The 20,281-nt window shown below is 45.6% G+C and overlaps 1 protein-coding gene across 1 annotated transcript; it reads left to right on the plus strand.

Annotated features, from left to right (window-relative positions):
* The first annotated feature begins 9,025 nt into the window (after positions 1–9,025).
* LOC120877909 (GTPase IMAP family member 5-like) lies at positions 9,026–16,664 on the plus strand. Its single transcript, XM_040260383.1, has 3 exons — positions 9,026–9,161; positions 14,559–14,607; positions 15,764–16,664. Exons 2-3 carry the CDS (start codon positions 14,565–14,567, stop codon positions 16,648–16,650), a joined length of 930 nt encoding a protein of 309 aa, XP_040116317.1. The 5' UTR covers positions 9,026–9,161; positions 14,559–14,564; the 3' UTR covers positions 16,651–16,664.
* The last annotated feature ends 3,617 nt before the right edge of the window (positions 16,665–20,281 follow it).

The following is a 20,281-nucleotide window of genomic DNA, read 5'->3' on the forward strand; positions in this document are numbered from 1 at the left end:
TCAGCAGAGAGGCACAGAGAACTCGAGGTTAGGTGTGGCTGCACCGTTGTGGGTTTTTACATGGGGTGGGTCAACCCACCTAAGTCCTTGAACCCCATCCTTACATTGTGTAAACAATCGTTATCGTTATCGTTTCCTTATTTCTGAAACAACACTTCAAAAGGAAGCCTTTCTATCAGCCACGCCCTAGTCAGGAGGTGTGGATGCAGCAAGATGCAGATACCCCAAGACTATCAGGGCTCAAGTGTGCTAAGGGGGAGGGTGATGTGCGGGGGGCATGGAGCAGGCCAGAGGGATAATGGAGGGTGGGGGGAGTGAGATTGTGTGCAGGCACCCTAGGGCCATCCCAGTTCCGTGGAGCAGGAGTCTATGCTCATGCGCTTCAATGCCACCTCAGAGTAAAGTTCTAGAGAGACTCAGGATGAACTCTGGCCTTAAGGCTCCCTGCAGTTGGGGAGCCTGAGGGCAATGACTTAGACTCAGTGAAGTTTAGCTGGAAAAAAAATTTATTATCAATTCCTTCTTCAGCTGCCTGCTGGGCCCATGCAGAGACTGTCAGCCAGAGAGAAAATCCTGCTACAACCTGAGGCGCCCAGGAAAAGGCCGTTGTGGCGGGGATCACCAGGTCTGCAGCTTGCCCATCCAGGGCCACGTGTGCATGAGCACGTGCTGTGGGCCAAGACTGCTTACCACAGGGCTGAATTTAACCTGCTATTCTTTCAGTTTTTCGTTTTCTCACATCTGAATGTACATCTATACCCTCCAATTTCTATCATTACTTGTTATTTGTCTTGTTTGTAAATGTAAATATGATTTTTAAGACAAATATGAGTGTTAGTTGATCAGTTGTATGCGATTCTTTGTGACCTGATGGACTGCACCCTGCCAGCCTCCTCTGTCCATGGAATTCTCCTGGCAAGAATACTGGAGTGGGTTGTATTCCCTTCTCTAGGGGATCTTCCTGACCCAGGGATTGAATTCAAGTATCCTGCATTGCAGACAGATTTTTTTACCATCTAAGCTACCAGGGAAGCCCCAAATATGAATGTTCAGTTCAGTTCAGTTCAGTCGCTCAGTCGTGTCCAACTCTTTGCGACCCCATGAATCGCAGCACGCCAGGCCTCCCTGTCCATCACCAACTCCCGGAGTTCACTCAGACTCATGTCCATCGAGTCAGTATTAGGACTGTCAAATTCTCATGCAAACTGTAGCATCTAGAAATGTATAGGATCAGAAGAAGGCTTGACATTGTGGGTAAAATGCCCTGTTTGGGTGTTAGTGGGGCTGCTGTGGGGTACAGCAGAAAGAGCAGGAGATGTGAGGAGGGCTTGTGTTCTAAAACCCATCCCTATGAAGGCTTGCTCAGAGACTTTGTGGCCAAGGGGCTTCATCTTTTCTTGAGATGTTATATTAAAATTAATCTTAATATGTATGATGAACTAATGCGAAAGAAAGCACTTTGTAGGTTGAATTCCATAAGAATATGATACAGAAATGAAAAGTGTAGAGGAAATATCATAATAATAATTTTCATAAATAAATTTCATACTCATAAATACATAAATTTCACACTCGTGAATTCTCCACATTTAGTATTTGTAATAATAACTATTCCACTTCATTCTATTCCACAGAGTTGGGTGCTAGTGGTAATAAAAGGTCTGTATGATTAGTCATCAAATATATTTACAAAGTACAAAGTTGTCCTTATTCTCTAAAATATTGCTAATTTCTAATTCTTAGATTTAGAGCTATATAGACTCATAAGTGGGACTTCCCTGGTGGCTCAGACAGTAAAGAATCCACTTGCAATGCAGGAGACCTGGGTTCGATCTTTGGGTTGGGAAGATCCCCCGGACCAGGGCTCAGCAACCCACTGCAGTATTCTTGCCTGGAGAATCCTCATGGACAGAGGAGCCTGGCAGGCTACAGTCCATGGGGTTGCAGAGTCAGACAAGACTGAGCGACTAAGCACAGCATAGCACAGACTCATAAGTAAATGGAAGACACAATTTTTAGTTTTTTAAGTGTAATAATTTAAGAACTTCCCTGGCACCTCAGAAGTTAAGACTCCCTGTTTCCACTGCAGGGGGCATGGGTTCAATCCCTGGTCTGGGAACTAAGATCCCACATGCTACATCAGTTCAGTTCAGTTCAGTCGCTCAGTCATGTCCAACTCTTTGCGACCCCATGAATCGCAGCATGCCAGGCCTCCTTGTCCATCACCAAATCCCGGAATTCACTCAGACTCACATCCATCGAGTTATGTCATCCAGCCATCTCATCCTCGGTCTTCCCCTTCTCCTCCTGCCCCCAATCCCTCCCAGCATCAAAGTTTTTTCCAATGAGTCAACTCTTCGCATGAGGTGGTCAAAGTACTGGAGTTTCAGCTTTAGCATCATTCCTTCCAAAGAAATCCCAGTGTTGATCTCCTTGCAGTCCAAGGGACTCTCAAGAGTCTTCTCCAACACCACAGTTCAAAAGCATCAATTCTTCAGCACTCAGCCTTCTTCACAGTCCAACTCTCACATCCATACATGACTACTGGAAAAACCATAGCCTTGACTAAATGGACCTTAGTCGGCAAAGTAATGTCTCTGCTTTTGAATATGCTTTCTGCTGCTGCTGCTGCTAAGTTGCTTCAGTCATGTCCGACTCTGTGCAACCCCATAGACGACAGCCCACCAGGCTCCCCTGTCTCTGGGATTCTCCAGGCAAGAACACTGGAGTGGGTTGCCATTTCCTTCTCCAATGCATGAAAGTGAAAAGTGAAAGTGAAGTCGCTCAGTCGTGTCCGACTCTTAGCGACCCCATGGACTGCAGCCTACCAGGCTCCTCCGTCCATTGGATTTTCCAGGCAAGAGTACTGGAGTGGGGTGCCATTGCCTTCTCCGAATATGCTATCTAGGTTGGTCATAACTTTTCTTCCAAGGAGCAAGTGTCTTTTAATTTCATGGCTGCAGTCACCATCTGCAGTGATTTTGGAGCCCAAAAAAATAAAGTCTGACACTGTTTCCACTGTTTCTCCATCTATTTCCCATGGAGTGATGGGACCAGATGCCATGATCTTCGTTTTCTGAATGTTGAGCTTTAAGCCAACTTTTTCACTCTCCTCTTTTACTTTCATCAAAAGGCTTTTTAGTTCCTCTTCACTTTCTGCCATAAGGGTGGTGTCATCTGCGTATCTGAGGTTATTGATATTTCTCCCAGAAATCTTGATTCCAGCTTGTGTTTCTTCCAGTCCAGCATTTCTCATGATGTACTCTGAGACAGTTCCAAAGAATAGCAAGAAGAGATAAGAAAGCCTTCTTCAGCGATCAATGCAAAGAAATAGAGGAAAACAACAGAATGGGAAAGACTAGAGATCTCTTCAAGAAAATTAGAGATACCAAGGGAACATTTCATGCAAAGATGGGCTCGATAAAGGACAGAAATGGTATGGACCTAACAGAAGCAGAAGATATTAAGAAGAGATGGCAAGAATACACAAAAGAAATGTACAAAAAGGATCTTCATGACCCAGATAATCACAATGGTGTGATCACTCATCTAGAGCCAGACATCCTGGAATGTGAAGTCAAGTGGGCCTTAGAAAGCATCACTATGAACAAAGCTAGTGGAGGTGATGGAATTCCAGTAGAGCTATTTCAAATCCTGAAAGATGATACTGTGAAAGTGCTGCACTCAATATGCAAGCAAATGTGGAAAACTCAGCAGTGGCCACAGGACTGGAAAAGGTCGGTTTTCATTCCAATTCCAAAGAAAGGCAATGCCAAAGAATGCTCAAACTACCGCACAATTGCACTCATCTCACACACTAGTAAAGTAATGCTCAAAATTCTCCAAGCCAGGCTTCAGCAATACGTGAACCATGAACTCCTTGATGTTCAAGCTGGTTTTAGAAAAGGCAGAGGAACCAGAGATCAAATTGCCAACATCTGCTGGATCATGGAAAAAGCAAGAGAGTTCCAGAAAAATATCAATTTCTGCTTTATTGATTATGCCAGTCTTTGAGTGTGTGGATCACAATCAACTGTGGAAAATTCTGAAAGAGATGGGAATACCAGACCACCTAACCTGCCTCTTGAGAAATCTGTATGCAGGCCAGGAAGCAGCAGTTAGAACTGGACATGGAACAACAGACTAGTTCCATATAGGAAAAAGAGTACGTCAAGGCTGTATATTGTCACCCTGCTTATTTAACATGCTACATAGCACAGCCAAAAAAAGTTTAAATATATATAATTTAATAATACAGATGTAATATCGTGGTCATGTATGGATGGGAGAGTTGGAATGTGAAGAAAGCTGAGCACCAAAGAATTGATGCTTTTGAGCTGTGGTGTTGGAGAAGACTCTTGAGAGTCCCTTGGACTGCAAGGAGATCCAACCAGTCCATTCTAAAGGAGATCAGCCCTGAGTGTTCTTTGGAAAGAATGATGCTAAAGCTGAAACTCCAGTACTTTGGCCACCTCATGCGAAGAGTTGACTCATTGGAAAAAACTCTGATGCTGGGAGGGATTGGGGGCAGGAGGAGAAGGGGACGACAGAGGATGAGATGGCTGGATGGCATCACCGACTCGATGGATGTGAGTCTGAGTGAACTCCGGGAGATGGTGATGGACAGGGAGGCCTGACATGCTGCAATTCATGGGGTCGCAAAGAGTCAGACACTACTGAGCGACTGAAGTGAACTGAACTGAATGCAAAATAGAAAATAAAGCAAAAGAATGAAAGATTGACCATAAAATAGAAAACATAATTGTAGAGAGAACACTATAACAATTTATTGCTTAATATTTTATAAAGAAACTACCTCATGAAGTATGAAGGATAATTAATCAGTAGGAATAAGGAAAAGAATTCATAAGGAAAATCATTAAGAACCTTTTATTTGCAGAGGAAAGTAATCTACTGAGAATCAAGTGATTTTCTAAAGGCAAAAAGTGGCAAATCAGAACCTGAAATTATTTTTCCTTACTATCATATAAAAAGAGCTTCCTCAACCAGATACAGGATCAAAACACTATAACTTCTCAAAAATGCTCTAAGTGAATGTATATTCATATCATTTACATAGGTCTCCTCTCATCTTTTATCTCTTCATGCGTAAAAATTCCTTGTTCATGTGTTGATAAGCTTCTTTCGTATTTCCATGCCCTACTGCCTGAATCAGCTTCATTTTACACAGAGAGGTTCATCTTTAGCTTACTTCTGAGAGTTGTTTTTGGCCATGATGAGGTTTTCAAGCAGATTTCAAACAATGCATACCCTCTTACCTAGTCTTGTACCATATTCAGTGTTGTACAATGTTCAATAATTATGCACAATATTCAGTATTCATCAGCCTGGCTGGACAGATGCCACTACTCCTTCCAGAGAATACCATGTGGGCTAACTGCCCTAGAAGAGGAATTCCTATGTCCTTGAGGAAGCCAGAGCTAGACTACGACCCAAGACTTTTTTTTCCTGTCCTGGAGTCTTCATCTGATAGTGGTAATATATGCCTTTTCTTATAGAACTGGATTTGTGCTTGCTTATTTCAACAATAAATATTTAAGATTTTTTTTCTAAATTTGTCTTTTACTTTTTCTTTTAAAGTAGTTGTCTTCCAAAGTAATGTAGTATTTTGTTTTATTTTATATCTTATGAAAGTGAAAGTCGCTCGGTCGTGTCGTACTCTTTGCGATCCCATGGACTATACAGTCCATGGAATCCTCCAGGCCAGAATACTAGAGTGGGCAGCTTTTCCTTTTTCCAGGGGATCTTCCTGACCCAGGTATCTGTCAAGGGTGTGTGTAATTTCCTCCGTTCTGTCTCATCACAACAAAAATTTGAAGCAACGGACGTTAAAGCCCTTTGACAGACCATGTCTCAGCTCTCAGAGAGACCGTGTTACAGCTCTCGGATAGATCAGTGTCACAGCTCCGTGTTACAGCTCAGTTTTATTTAGAAAATAAAGGAAAATACATCCTCCAGGCATGAGGGGGCATGCTGGCCCAAAAGACTGCGAAGAGGAGAGAGAGAGAGAGAGACAAGGGAGGGAGGGAAGGAGGGAGAAAGAGCAAGAGAGAAACAGAGAGAAAGGGGAGAGAGAGAAAGAGGGAGGGAGAGAAAGAGAGGGAGAAGAAGGGAAAGACAACCCCCCCCCCCCACGGCCCTTTGGCTCCTCTTATGTTTCTTCGCTCCCCTGGGCCTGACCTATGTAAATGGGGCTAGCCAGGGGTGCTGTTTGTTCTACCTGAGGTCTTCACTCCAGTCCTCAGACCATCCTTTGTTGTTTTTTATCAGGCTTTTCCCTTCCTAGTCTCTTAGCCACCACCATTCTGGATTCCTTTTTTCTATTCCAACTACCTAACAGATCAAACCCAGGTCTCCCGCATTGCAGACGGATTCTGTACTAGCTGAGCCACAAGAGAAACCCCAGTATAGTCCATGTGGTACCCACTCAAGTGGGTAGCCTATCCCTTCTCCAGTGGATCTTCCCAACCCAAGAATCAAACCAGGGGTCTCCTCCATTGCAGGCGGATTCTTTACCAACTGAGCTATGAGGGAATATCTCATATTCAGCCTCATTCTTGGCCCAATTCTTATTTTGTATTTCTTTCACTCTTTACCCCCATTAAGTTTCAGTTCAATTCAGTTCAGTCACTCAGTCGTGTCCAATTCTTTGTGACCCCATGGACTGCACCATGCCAGGCCTCCCTGTCCATCACCAACTCCTCGAGCTTGCTCAGACTCATGTCCATGGAGTCGGTGATGCCCATCCAACCATCTCATCCTTTGTTGTCCCCTTTTCCTCCCGCCTTCAATCTTTCCCAGCATCAGGGTCTTTTCCAATGACTCAGCTCTTAACTGGAGAAGGCAATGGCAACCCACTGCAGTACTCTTGCCTGGAAAATCCCATGGGCAGAGGAGCCTGGTGGGCTGCAGTCCATGGGGTCGTGAAGAGTCAAACACGACTGAGCGACTTCACTTTCACTTTTCACTTTCATGCATTGGAGAAGGAAATGGCAACTCACTCCAGTGTTCTTGCCTGGAGAATCCCAGGGACAGGGGAGCCTGGTGGGCTGCCATCTATGGGGTCGCACAGAGTCGGACACGACTGAAGCGACTTAGCAGCAGCAGCTCTTAACATCAAATGGCCAAAATATAGGAGCTTCAGCTTTAGCATCAGGCCTTCCATCCAATGAATACTCAGGGCTGATTTCCTTTAGGGTTAACTGGTTTGATCTCCTTGGTGTCCAGGAGACTCTCAAGAGTCTTCCCCAGCACCACAATTTAAAAGCATCAGTTCTTCAGTGCTCAGGCTTCTTTATGGTCCAACTCTCACATCCATACATGACTACTGGAAAAACCATGGCTTTGACTATATGAACCTTTAATGACAAAGTGATGTCTCTGTTTTTTATTATGCTGTCTGGGTTTGTCATAGGTCTCCTTCCAAGGAGCAAACATCCTTTAATTTTGTGGCTGCAGTGATTTTGGAGCCCAAGAAAATAATATCTGTCACTGATTCTCCTTTTACCCTTCTATTTGCCATGAAGTGATGGGACTGGATGCCATGATCTTAAGTTTTTTGAATGCTGACTTTTAAGCCAACTTTTTCACTCTCTCTTTCACCCTCATCAAGAGGCTCTTTAGTTCCTCTTAGCTTTGTGCCATTAGAGTGTCATCATCTGCATATCTAAGGCTGTTGATATTCCTCTTGGCAATCTTGATTCCAGCTTATGATTCATCCAACCCAGCATTTCACAGGATGTATTCTGCTTATAGGGCTTCCCAGGTAGCTCAGCTAGTGAAGAATCTGCCAGCAATGCAGGAGAAAGTGAAAGTGAAGTTGCTCAGTCATGTCCGACTTTTTGCGATGCTGTGGACTGTAGTCCAGCAGGCTCCTCTATCCATGGGATTTTCCAGGCAAGAATACTGGAGTGGGTTGCCATTCCCTTCTCCAGGGGGTCTTCCCAACCCAGGGATCGAATACGGGTCTCCCACATTGCAGGCAGACTCTTTACCGTGGCAACCCAGGAGACGCCAGTGCAATTCCTGGCTGAGGAAGTTCCCCTGGAGAAGGGATAGGTTACCTACGCCAGTATCCTTGGGCTTCCCTGGTGGCTCAGATGGTAAAGAATCCACCTGCAATGAGGGAGAGCTGGGCTCAGTCCCTGGATTGGGAAGATCTCCTGGAGGAGGACATGGCAACTCACTCCAGTATTCCTGCCTGGAAATCCCCATGGACAGAGGAGCCTGGTGGGCTTCAGTCCATGGGGTTGCAAAACGTCAGACAGGACAGAGCAACTAAGCAAAGCACAGCACATTCTGCGTATAAGTTAAATAAACAGGGTGACAATATACAGCCTTGACGTACTCCTTTCCCAATTTTGAACCAGTCAGTTGTTTCATGTCCAGTTTTAACTGTTGCTTCTTGACCCACATACCAGCACCACAGTTCAAAAACATCAGTTTTCAGGAGACAAATAAGATAGTCTGGTATTCTCATCTCTTGAAGAATTTTCCAGAGTTTGTTGTGATCCGCATAGTCAAAAAGAACTGCCTACCACTCCTCAAAAATCACACACACACACACACACTCCCTAAGAACAGACACTCCAACCCCAAAAACAAAAGACAAGGACAGTGGCTCTCTGCCTCCCAGTTCTGCGGAGTTTCTGAAAAGGAAGAAGGTTCCATTCTATCCTGTTCTGCACCTTGCTCCAGCTTTGCACTGAGGGTAAAGAAGTTCTCCGCGAAAACCCAACACTCCCACGGAGGCAACCAGTGGGCTTTAGCAACGAGGGGGTGAGGGACGGGGAGTTGGAGGGGGTCCATATTTTGCTCTCTCACAATCCAAACATCACTTCTTTTCTTCTCTCACGTCTTAAAGAGGAAATGAGAGAGGGCGAGCCGCTCGCGGTCTCCGACAGGAAGCATCCCTGAGTGCAGTGGGGGTTGGGGGGTAGAGGTTGGGGGGCGGGGGCTGGCCCACGCTCTGAACCCAGTGCTCTCGGGTTTCGGCGGGCAGCAGTTTCTCCCCGCCCGGAGGAGACAGGGGGCGCCCTCTGTCAGCCCCACTTTCCTTCTTATCCTACAATCGTGCCCTGCAGCCTTCGGCCGCGCGCTCTCGCCCACCCGCCCGCACTCAGTCCGTAGTACCGCGCCTGGTAAGGGGACCCTGGCGGGGGTCCCGGGGTTCTGGGGAGGCCGGGGGGTGGGCGGCGAGGAGCAAAGCAGGAGGGGAGCTGCGGCTGAGGAGGGCATCTAGAGCCAGCAGTTTAATCAGGGCTACTGACTTCTGGTGCGACCTCACACCGGTTCCATGCCTCTGGGAAACCCGGCGCCGATGGAGAGCGTTATGGACAACAGCGGGTTCCCAGTGCGACTGAAGCGGGTTTGGGAACCGCTCACTCCGCGTTCACAGCCCATCGCTTTCCACAGGGCTGCGATCTTTTCCGTGTTGTGGCCTACTTCTTAGCTCCTTTGATTTTCATAAGCTTCACAGGGTTTCATAGAGCTTCACTAATAGTCTTCACAAATAGTTCATAGCTTGTGAAACTTTCATAGAGCTTCACAAATAGTTCATTTGATAGATGAGAAAAACTCAAATTCACAAGGTGAATTCACAAGGTAGGTAGAGCGAACATCTTAAGTTTTACCTTCTTAACTTCTCCGATACCACCCCCGGCCCATCCCTGACAAGCACCACCTCCCAGCGATGGCAGGGTGCAGGAATCCATTCGTAGGGCTCCACAGGACGAATGCCCTCGCTGAGTCACGTGTTCCCAATGAAACCTCTCGGTGGACATTGTTCCAAGACCTTGATCTTCTGAAAGCCACCCCATTCTCCCCCAGAGACACCACACGTTTCCTGCAACATGATGTAGAACTCGATTCTATGGCAGAGAGACACCAGAGTGTACAGGAACCATCCTTGGTCTGCTGTCAACCCCCTGTAAGAGCTGTGTTATGAAATTATGATGCTAAACTGTGAAACCAGCGATGCCAGGAAACAGAGGGACCGGGGCACACCAGGAAGGAGAGCCTCATGAATGAGGAAAATGAAAAATATTTTTACCTTTCCAGAAACAGCATAATGAGAGAGCCCGCTTTCTCGTGGTTTGATAAAATAATGTATTGTCAAGATAACATCAGGTTCGTCCAATTTAAAGATCAGAAGGTATATGATGTTCATTTGCTTCAGCTTCCTCCCTAAGTTAGCTCCTCCTGCTGTTCCTGTCAGATACCCTTATAATCTCTGCTTGCACACCGTCTCTATCATGATTCCTGACCCCGTTTGGGGAGGATTAAGATTCTCTTTGTGGAGTAGAAATCTGCCTCCATTCTTCATTTCCCCACTTTTGTCCATTCTGTGATTGACACATGTCACATTGCTTCAGGTTTGCAATGCTTCCGGATGTCTTCCTAGGCTTGATTCAGTCCTTTTAATATCCTGTCATTTCAGCATCTCCATTAATATCCTTTCTGACTAGTCTCTGGACACTTTGGTATTTATTAATATCCACCCCCCCCCCCCAAAAAAAAAATCCATTCTTCAGTGGGATGTGTCTCCCCGGCAGCCTGACCCACTCAGAAGATGGTTCAAGAGGACGGTGCTGCACCTCTGCTCACCGACCGGAAATTTGATGGCATTTTGTCGCAGCCACAGAGCTCCATCTGGATCACACTGATCATCAAGCCACAGAAAAACACCAGATCATTTAAAACTGAAATCCTTCCATCTGAGCAACTTCTGTCCCCTGCAATTTTATGTTTGAATTTTTTTTTAATGCACCCCAAATTTTGCAATACACTTCTCTTTGTTGACTTTAGGGCAAGCTTCCAGGCTGTTGGCTTCAGTTTTGTCTGGATCAGAGATGGCAACATCGTATGTGATGTTCCAAGAGGCTGGTTGACCTTATAATTGCTTTTCTGCCCTGATAAATCTAAGAGAATATCCAGGCAAATGTGTCATTTTTTGCTCTTAGCCCCGTGGCAGTTGTTTGATCATGGGCAGATCAGTTAAGGTTCAGTTTCCCAATATTTTAATAGAAAAGTTAATACCTATCTTGGTCACATCATAGAGAATTTTGAAGAACAATTAAAATAATGGACATAAAAGAAACTTTAAAATTTAAAATAAATGTACAGAGGATTATTATGATGGGAAAGTTCATCAACATTGTCACCACTATCTTCATCATTTTTACCACATTGATATACTGATTCCATTATATAGAAAATCTCATCTGAGGTAGAAACGATGTCAGAGAATTTGTTCAGTTTTAGCAAAAGCCACCTGACCTGCCTCTTGAGAAACCTATATGCAGGTCAGGAAGCAACAGTTAGAACTGGACATGAAACAACAGACTGGCTCCAAATAGGAAAAGGAGTACGTCAAGGCTGTATATTGTCACCATGCTTATTTAACTTCTATTCAGAGTACATCACGAGAAATGCTGGGCTGGAAGAAGCATAAGCTGGAATCAAGATTGCTGAGGGAAATATCAATAACCTCAGATATGCAGATGATACCACCCTTATGGCAGAAAGTGAAGAGGAACTAAAAAGCCTCTTGATGAAAGTGAAAGAGGAGAGTGAAAAAGTTGGCTTAAAGTTCAACATTCAGAAAACTATGATCATGGCATCTGGTCCCATCACTTCTTGGCAAATAGATGGGGAAAGAGTGGAAACAGTATCAGACTTTATTTTGGGGGGCTCCAAAATCACTGCAGATGGTGACTGCAGCCATGAAATTAAAAGACGCTTAAGGAAAGTTATGACCAACCTGGATGGCATATTCAAAAGCGGAGACACTATTTTGCCAACAAAGGTCCATCTAATCAAGGCTATGGTTTTTCCAGTGGTAATATATGGATGTGAGAGTTGGACTGTGAAGAAAGCTGAGTGCCGAAGAATTGATGCTTTTGAACTGTGGTGTTGGAGAAGACTCTTGAGAGTCCCTTGGACTGCAAGGAGATCCAACCAGTCCATTCTAAAGGAGATCAGTCCTGGGTGTTCTTTGGAAGGAATGATGTTGAAGCTGAAACTCCAGTACTTTGGCCACCTCATGTGAAGAGTTGACTCATTGGAAAAGACTCTGATGCTGGGAGGGATTGGGGGCAGGAGGAGAAGGGGACAACAGAGCATGAGATGGCTGGATGGCATCACCGACTCGATGGACATGAGTTTGAGTGAACTCTGGGAGTTGGTGATGGACAGGGAGGCCTGGCGTGCTGCGATTCATGGGATCACAAAGAGTGGACAAGACTGAGCGACTGAACTGAACTGAACTGAACTGAGTATAATTTATCAGAGGCAAGGACAGCATGTGGGAAAAGGTGGTGAGGAAAATGCTCTTCTGGGGCTGAAGGAAGGGAAAGGGGTGTGGGAGAAAAGGGAAAGGAAGGAAGTTATCTTAGTATATTCTGACAGTGTGACAAGGGATGGATTCCCTAATGGGGACCATCTCTATGCAACCCGACTGAGTGAATAGAAAAATGTAAAAAAGGTAGGAATACCAGAATCAAGCTAAATAAGCAGATCAGTTATGAAAACCGTTCTGAATTCAATGCTAATCAATAAAATGCAAGTTTAAACCAATTAAGACATAAGGCATTTTAATGTATGCTCCAAAGGGTAACCAAAACATTAAAAATCTAGTACTACCAAGTGTAAGTGAAGATTTGAGGGGTGCTCACATGTGGCTGCTGCCAGCACGATAGCAGAAGTGTCCTGGAGTGGGACTCGGCAGCGTCTAGTCGGGTGGAAGCTGTCCATCCCAGAGACTGTCACGCGCACAAGATGTGTGCAGGACTCTTCTGCAGCACTCTTGGTAGCAGCAAGGGTGTATTTGGAACTCCACATGTTTGTTAAGAAAGAATTGGATAAAATGTTACATAAATAATGCCACTTCCATAAAAGATTAAAATACCAAAAAGTACTATATCTTAACTATAGACCGATGTGTATGTACAAGTGTAAATACACAATTGAGAAAGAGACATAAACATCTCGGAATACTGATTACCTCTGAAAGGAAGAGAATGAGACTGGGAAGTGGAGGAGTCAAAAAATAAAGAAATGGAGCTATATGTGTAATGTTCTTTTAATGTTTTCAGTCCAACAGAATAGCAGCAATAACAATGCCAAAATACTGAGATTTGTTCATTGCAAATGGTGGGCATTCATTTCATTCCTCTGTGTATTTCTCTCCTTAAAATGTTTGTTTCATGACTGCATAATCTTTAAAATTGACTAAATAAACAGGCTCAGAGTTCATCTTAATTATAGTTGCATATTGCAGGCTTGCCTTTTCTAATGCACAATTATCTTTTCTAGCACCAAGAAGAATGACACAACAGCATGCCTCAGCTGAATGAAACCTCTCCACAGTTTTGCCAATTTCTGGTGACATCGACTGGGATTTTTTAAAGTGGCTATTGATTTAAAGACATTTGATTTAAAACTGAGTAGGCAATGACTTTATCCTGAATTTGTCCCTAATCTTGCTTCTGTCCCTCAGTTATGGCTCCAGTTTCTCTTCCCCCAGCTGCTCAGAGGAAGGGAAGATGATGACCATGTTTGGCCCTCTTCCCCTTCTCCCTCTTGTGTCCGTCCTCAAAGGAGCCCTGGACCCCAATTCCACACTCCCACTGGAAGGTACATTGTACTTTCCTCTTTGCCACTGGGATGTCCATCTGATACAAAGAGTTTCTGGGACTGGAAATGCCCAGTACTTAAAACAAACCACTACTCATTTACAGTAAGGCAACTTTGCCTACCTTGATTCTAATAATAATAATAATAAAATAATTACAGTAAGGCAACTTGCCTAGAGTAGTCAACTTGCCTACAGTAAGGCAACTTGCCTACCTTGATTATAATAATAATAATAATAATAAAATAATAAAAAGTCCAGCTTCTCATTCCTAGAAGAAGGCTTTATTTATTTCATGCCTTTTCAGCTTGAAGGGAGATAAACAACTGATGCATATTCAAACATTTCTTGCTTTCTTATAGAAGGAAGAATAGCAAGAGTTCACTATGTTAACATAACGTAGCATCACCTAGCTTGCTTAAAGTTATATATGGATATTTGAAAGCAAAATATAAGTTAGAAAGTTAGCAATGGAAATGACTCATGTAAAGATAATTATTTTTGGCTGTCTGAATTGGAGGTGTTCTCAGGCCTTCAGTTCAGTTCAGTTCAGTTGCTCAGTCATGTCTGACTCTTTGCAACCCCATGAATCACAACATGCCAGGCCTCCCTGTCTATCACCAACTCCCAGAATTCACTCAAACTCATGTCCATTGAGTCAGTGATGCCATCCAGCCATCTCATCCTCTGTCGTCCCCTTCTTCTCCTGCCCCCAATCCCTCCCAGCATCAGAGTCTTTTTCCAGTGAGTCAACTCTTCGCATGAAGTGGCCAAAGTACTGGAGTTTCAGCTTTAGCATCGTTCCTTCCAAAGAACACCCAGGGCTGATCTCCTTCAGAATGGACTGGTTGGACCAACTCCTATAAGGACACTTACTTTAATTCCTTTCTTCTTTTTATTCCAGAAGCTAATGGAAGGGCTTCAGAGGAGCAGATACGGAACCATGGCTGAAGGTAAGAAACCCTCCAAATTCTCAAGCTCTCTGGGCACCAGGGGAAAATCACTATCTTCCCTCCTCCACTCCCTGACCTCAAGTATTGAGACAGAAGAGAGACCCAATTATTTTAAACTGCAGAAGAAAAAGGTAGCTATCGTGTTCATTGGGCTTCCCTGGTGGCTCAGCTGGTAGGGAATCCACCTGCAATGAGGAAGAGCTTGGTTCAATCCCTGGGTTGGGAAGATCCCCTGGAGAATGGAATAACTAGCCACTCCATTATTCTGGCCTGGAGAATTCCATGGACTGTATAGTCCTTTCCCTTCTCCAGGGGATCTTCCCAATCCAGGGATCAAACCCAGGTCTCCTGCATTGCAGGTGGATTCTTAACCAGCTGAGCCACAAAGGCAGTGCCAGTATAGTCCATGGGCTGCAGCACACCAGGCTTCCCTGTCCTTCACCATCTCCCGGACTTTACTCAGACTCACGTCCACTGAGTCCATGATGCCATCCAACCATCTCATCCTTTGTTGTCCTCTTCTCCTCCTGCCTCCAGTCTTTCCCAACATGAGGGTCTTTTCTACTGAGTCAGCTCTTCTTTGCAGCAGGTGGCCAAAGTATTGGAGTTTCAGCTTCAGTATCAGTCCCTCCAATGAATATGCAGAGTTGATTTCTTTTAGGATTAACTGGTTTGATTGCCTTGCAGTCTAAGGGACTCTCAAGAGTCTTCTCCACAGTTCGAAAGCATCAGTTCTTCGGTGCTCAATCTTCTTTATGGTCCAACTCTCACATCTATACAGGACTACTGGAAAAATCATAAACAGATTTTGACTAAACAGACCTTTGTTGGCATAGCGATGTCTCTGGTTTTTAATACACTGTCTAGGTTTGTCATAGCTTTTCGTCCAAAGAGCAAACATCTTTTAATTTCATGGCTGAAGTCACCATCTGCAGTGATTTTGGAGCACAAGAAAATAAAGTCTCTGACTGTTTCCATTGTTTCCCCATCGATTTGCCATGAAGTGGTGGGACCAGTGCCATGATGTTAGTTTTCTGAATGTTGAGTTTTAAGCCAGCTTGTTATCTACTCCAAGAGTAAATAAAAATTTTAAATTAAAGAGGAAAAAAAAAAGAATCACTACCATGGTAAAACAAGAAAATTCTTTTTTTAACAGGTGGAATAGAACATCAGGGCTTTGAACCTTCCTCCTCGTTGAGGATCATCCTGGTAGGCAAAACAGGCAGTGGGAGAAGTGCCACTGGGAACAGCATCCTCTGCCAGCCCGTGTTTGAGTCCAAGCTGGGGGCCCAGTCGGTGACCAGGAAGTGTCAGAGGGCAACAGGCACGTGGAATGGGAGGAGCATCCTGGTGGTGGACACGCCCCCCATCTTTGAGGCCGGGGCCCAGGATCAAGAGGTGTATGAGAATATCGGAGCCTGTTACCTGCTGTCGGTGCCAGGGCCCCACGTGCTGCTGCTGGTGACCCAGCTGGGGCGCTTCACTGAGCAGGACGTGGTGGCCGTGACCAGGGTGAAGGAGGTCTTTGGGGTAGGAGCCGAGAGACACATGGTCATCCTCTTCACCCGCAAGGAGGACTTGGCGGGCGGATCCTTGGATGAGTACGTGGCAAATACAGACAACCTCAGGCTGAGGAGCCTGGTCCGGGAGTGCGGGCGGAGGTACTGCGCCTTCAACAACCGGGCCTCTGGGGATGAGCAGAGAGAGCAGCTGGCCGAGCTGATGGCCGTGATTGAGGGGCTGGAGCGGGAGCACCAGGGAGCCTTCCTCACCAACGAGCTCTTCTTTGATGCACAGATGCTCCAGCAGATGGGGGGTGGCCCCCGTGGGGAAGGTCAGAGGCGCTACCTGGACAAGGTACGGCTGCAGGTTGCAAAGCAAAAGCAAGACCTGAAAGAGGCTGAGAGAAACTGTGCCTTTAAGGCGCTCCTCCGACTCAAAGCCTGGATCGTTTCTCATGTCAAAATATTTGTTCTTCTTGTCCTGTGCCTTTTGATTGTTCTTGCCATTGTAATTATTTTGTGTAGTACCCATCAAGGCTGAGCATTTTCAGATGACATCTGCTGTCAGCTTCCATTTTTTTCAGAGTCAGTATATCACTGATTCAATGGACATGGGTTTGGGTGGACTCTGGGAGTTGGTGATGGACAGGGAGGCCTGGTGTGCTGCAGTTCATGGGGTTGCAAAGAGCCAGACACGACTGAGTGACTGAACTGAACTGATATCTATGTTGATCAGGAACTTTATTTGCTTTTTACATAATTTCACTTACAACTTTGCTTCCTTGCATCAGACATACCATCCCTTTTCTTCAGTTGCTTTTTAGGTAAATAAAATCCAAAGGGGGAAAAAATTCCCTTTCTGTTGTGTTAAAAATGGTGATGGCAAATAATAAACTAAATGCACACATCAAGAAGTATTGAGGAGTTTGCATAAAGGAAAGTGAGTGGACTGACAGGCTGTGAGCGAGCATCTTACCAGGGACTTACTTTTTACAGTTGAAATTGCTTATTTTATATGAAAGATACTCTGACTTCCTTGTAGGTTGTAAAAAAAAAAATTATACACTCCACAAGAGAGAAAGACTAGAATGTTCTGGGACATCTCTGGGGTATGAAGAGGCTAGGGGAGAAAGGAAGAAGGCCCTGGAGATGAGGTGGGGAGGAAGATCTCCGATAGTCAGCCACTGGGAAATTAAGAACTGGAAATCCTTAGAGCAGGGCTGGATGAGAGCCAGATGATAAGTGTAGGAAGTCAGGCTTAGCCAGCCATCTGGTCTCCTTCAACACTCAACCGTCCTCTTGAGCAAGAAAGCCACCCTGGACAAGAAGGAAATGACCTGTAAGGCTGTATTCCCTACAAGTTTAGAAATTTGAATTGCATGAACTTTTCATATGTGGTGATGAAACATTCTGTTTCTTTTGATTTATTCACCCTTTAAAAAAATGTAAAAGCCCTCCTCAGCTCACAGGTTATATACAGAACTGGCCTCAGCCTGGATTTGCTCTGCAGGCTGTGGTTTGCCCACTCCCGTTTTAGAGGAGGTTTTCCATCATGGGTTGAGCTGGGATGTAGTGGAACATCTTGAACCCTGGGTCAGCACAATCACGTATGATATCTGTAGAAATTTGGGGGAAAGGTGGCATTGCACATTTCAGTGGTAGAAAAGAGAAGCAGGCAGACACTGGAGTGAAGTCTGAGTGGAGGCCACCAAATCAGTGGAAAGAGGAAAGCAGATGAGGAAGGGTCTGGGTGACCGCTTCCCAACTTCTATGGGATAGCTGCCCATGCCTTCATACCCTGTCGGGGAGACCCACGGTCACATAGGCAGCCTGTGACTGGGTGGGTAAATGATGAACTCTCTGTGATGCCCAAGCTCATTGTCCATGTCCCTGCTGGTGATAAAGGTGTGGTTGATCTCGACAGTGCTATCCCATAACTGATTCCAATCTGTGCAAGGAGTGTTATGTGTGAGCTCCCCAAACCCTTGAAACACCAAGCAACTCGGAGTTCTCAGACCAAGGACCTCCTCCTCAGTGCAGTCTTCCCACACTGTCTGATTCATGTTGGCCTCTCCCTTCCTTGACTTCATCCAGTCCCGCTCCACCCACATGTAGCTGAGTGCCCAGTGTTGGGGTCTCTGCTGGGCACCAGGGATCTGAGAGAAGTAAGGCCAAAGGCACCTGTGTGGTAGAGGGAGGAAGGCATATAAAAATGAGGGTGAGCCAGAAGTGAGCATCCACACAGGGAAGCCAGAGTAGCCCTCGATGGTCATGACCAAAGAAAGCCTGGGCAGCAACAAAAACCCAGTGTGGCCAATGAATAAACTAAAAATGGGTGTGAGAGAAATTTGTCCGCGGTGGCATGTCAACCAGAAGGAGAGTACAGGCTTGGGGGGCAGAGGCGCCTTGGCCAGGGTGGGGCCGGGGCTTCTAGAAACGTGCCGGCCCCTCCTTCTAGGACTGACTTCAGGCAGAGGGAGCAGGCAAGCCATTCAGAATCACAGTAATCCAAGTCTGTGCCCCAACCGGTAATGCTGGGTCAGGCAGGAGACTGAGAATCACTGGAAGAGGCAGGGAGGGACCTGGCTGGGTGGGTTCAAGGGCTTTCTCCCCAAGGTTTTTAAGCAGGTTAGGAATTTCAGGAAGATCACACTGCAGCAATGTGGTGGTTGGACTAAATAAGTGTGAGCTTAGGTACATGGCATCACACTCAGAATAAAAGAATTCCATCTCAGCCATCCTTCGGGGCCTGAGCTGTAATGGGAGGTGTGGGGATGGAGAGGACACGACAGGAATGGGGACACCGAGGGGGTGAATTGACACAGAGTGGCACTGATATCAAGGTCGGGAGGGAGCCAGCTTTCTGTCAGCCTCCCAGGGACCATGGCTCCCCCCACTGCCCCGGCCTCAGAGGAGACTGGGCTGAGCAGAGGAAGATGGAGACTTCAGATCTGGTGGAGTCAACCATGAAGCCCTCTGGGCTGGGCAGTCTCCTCCTCCCTCCAGGGAAGGCACTGGACCAGGGAAACTCACTAAAGAAAGTATCTGGGAGCAGGGCTGCTGGAGGATGGCTTCCCTCCAGAGATGCAGATGGTCGGTTCCCAGGCCTCCCCGCAATGAAAAAGCATCTCTCACCCCAGGAGCAGCGTTTCTCAGTGAGCCAGATGGCATTCCACCTTTGTTAACTTTCTAGGGGAGTAAAGCTGGACGGTGAACCCAGGAATATTTTGCAGTAGAGGAGGAGACAGGGTCGTGCTCCACCTTGACTCACACATGGATGTTCACCAATGTAATCTCTTGGAAACTGTTCAAATATGAGCACTGATTCTCCCTCAAAAGGTGAAGGAAGCACAGAAAAACCCACCTGGGGGCCATCCCATTTCCTCTGCCCCTCCTTTTGACATTTTCAGAATAATTCATTCCAGGGGTTTTTCACATTCTTGGGATACAGTGAACTTCCATTTCTTGAAGTGGGAGCTTTAGATATAGGCAGAGGTCCTCCCTGTAACCTGATAAAAGAGAAATTCATTTATTTATTCTCGATTCACTTTTTTGGCAGGAAGCATGAAAACACGGGTGTTCTGATAAATTTCAGGATTTCTTTTAAAGAGATATGAAGAACTCTTTATCAGTTCAAATGTTTTCAAATGCAGATAAAAGAGATCCCAAACTCCAATGGCTTAAGTAATAAAGGAATTTATTGGCTGACATAATCAGAAATCAGAGATGGGGTGGGCTTCAGGGCTGGTTGATTCAGGGGCTAGGGTTGATTCCATTACTCTGCTCAGCTTTGAAGTGTTGGGTAAGGTGACCATGGAGGAAAAGAGAGTAAGCCAGGCATTCAGGCAGAAAAAGATTCATTATAGGAAGAAAGAAAGAAAGAAACTGGCTTTAGAGAAACACCAGTGCCCTCCCTTTACAGACAACCCTTCTTATACCTTATTGATGGGTCACTGTGCCCCGAAGGGAGGAGACCTTAGTTTATCTTTAGCCCGCAGCTGGGGTCTTGTGGTCACGCAGTTGAAGGGGTCTCACAGTTGGGGGTTCACGTAGTCTTGAGAAATGGGCACCAGCAGGGAGAAACAGGATACTGCCTTCAGGGAAAACAGGTCACCCACCCGGACAATGTGGCCACTGTGACTTCATCTCTTGATGGTCAGGTCACCACAATG

The sequence above is a fragment of the Oryx dammah genome, unplaced genomic scaffold (assembly GCF_014754425.2).
Source record: "Oryx dammah isolate SB20612 unplaced genomic scaffold, SCBI_Odam_1.1 HiC_scaffold_18, whole genome shotgun sequence".
Taxonomy (NCBI): Eukaryota; Metazoa; Chordata; class Mammalia; order Artiodactyla; family Bovidae; genus Oryx; species Oryx dammah.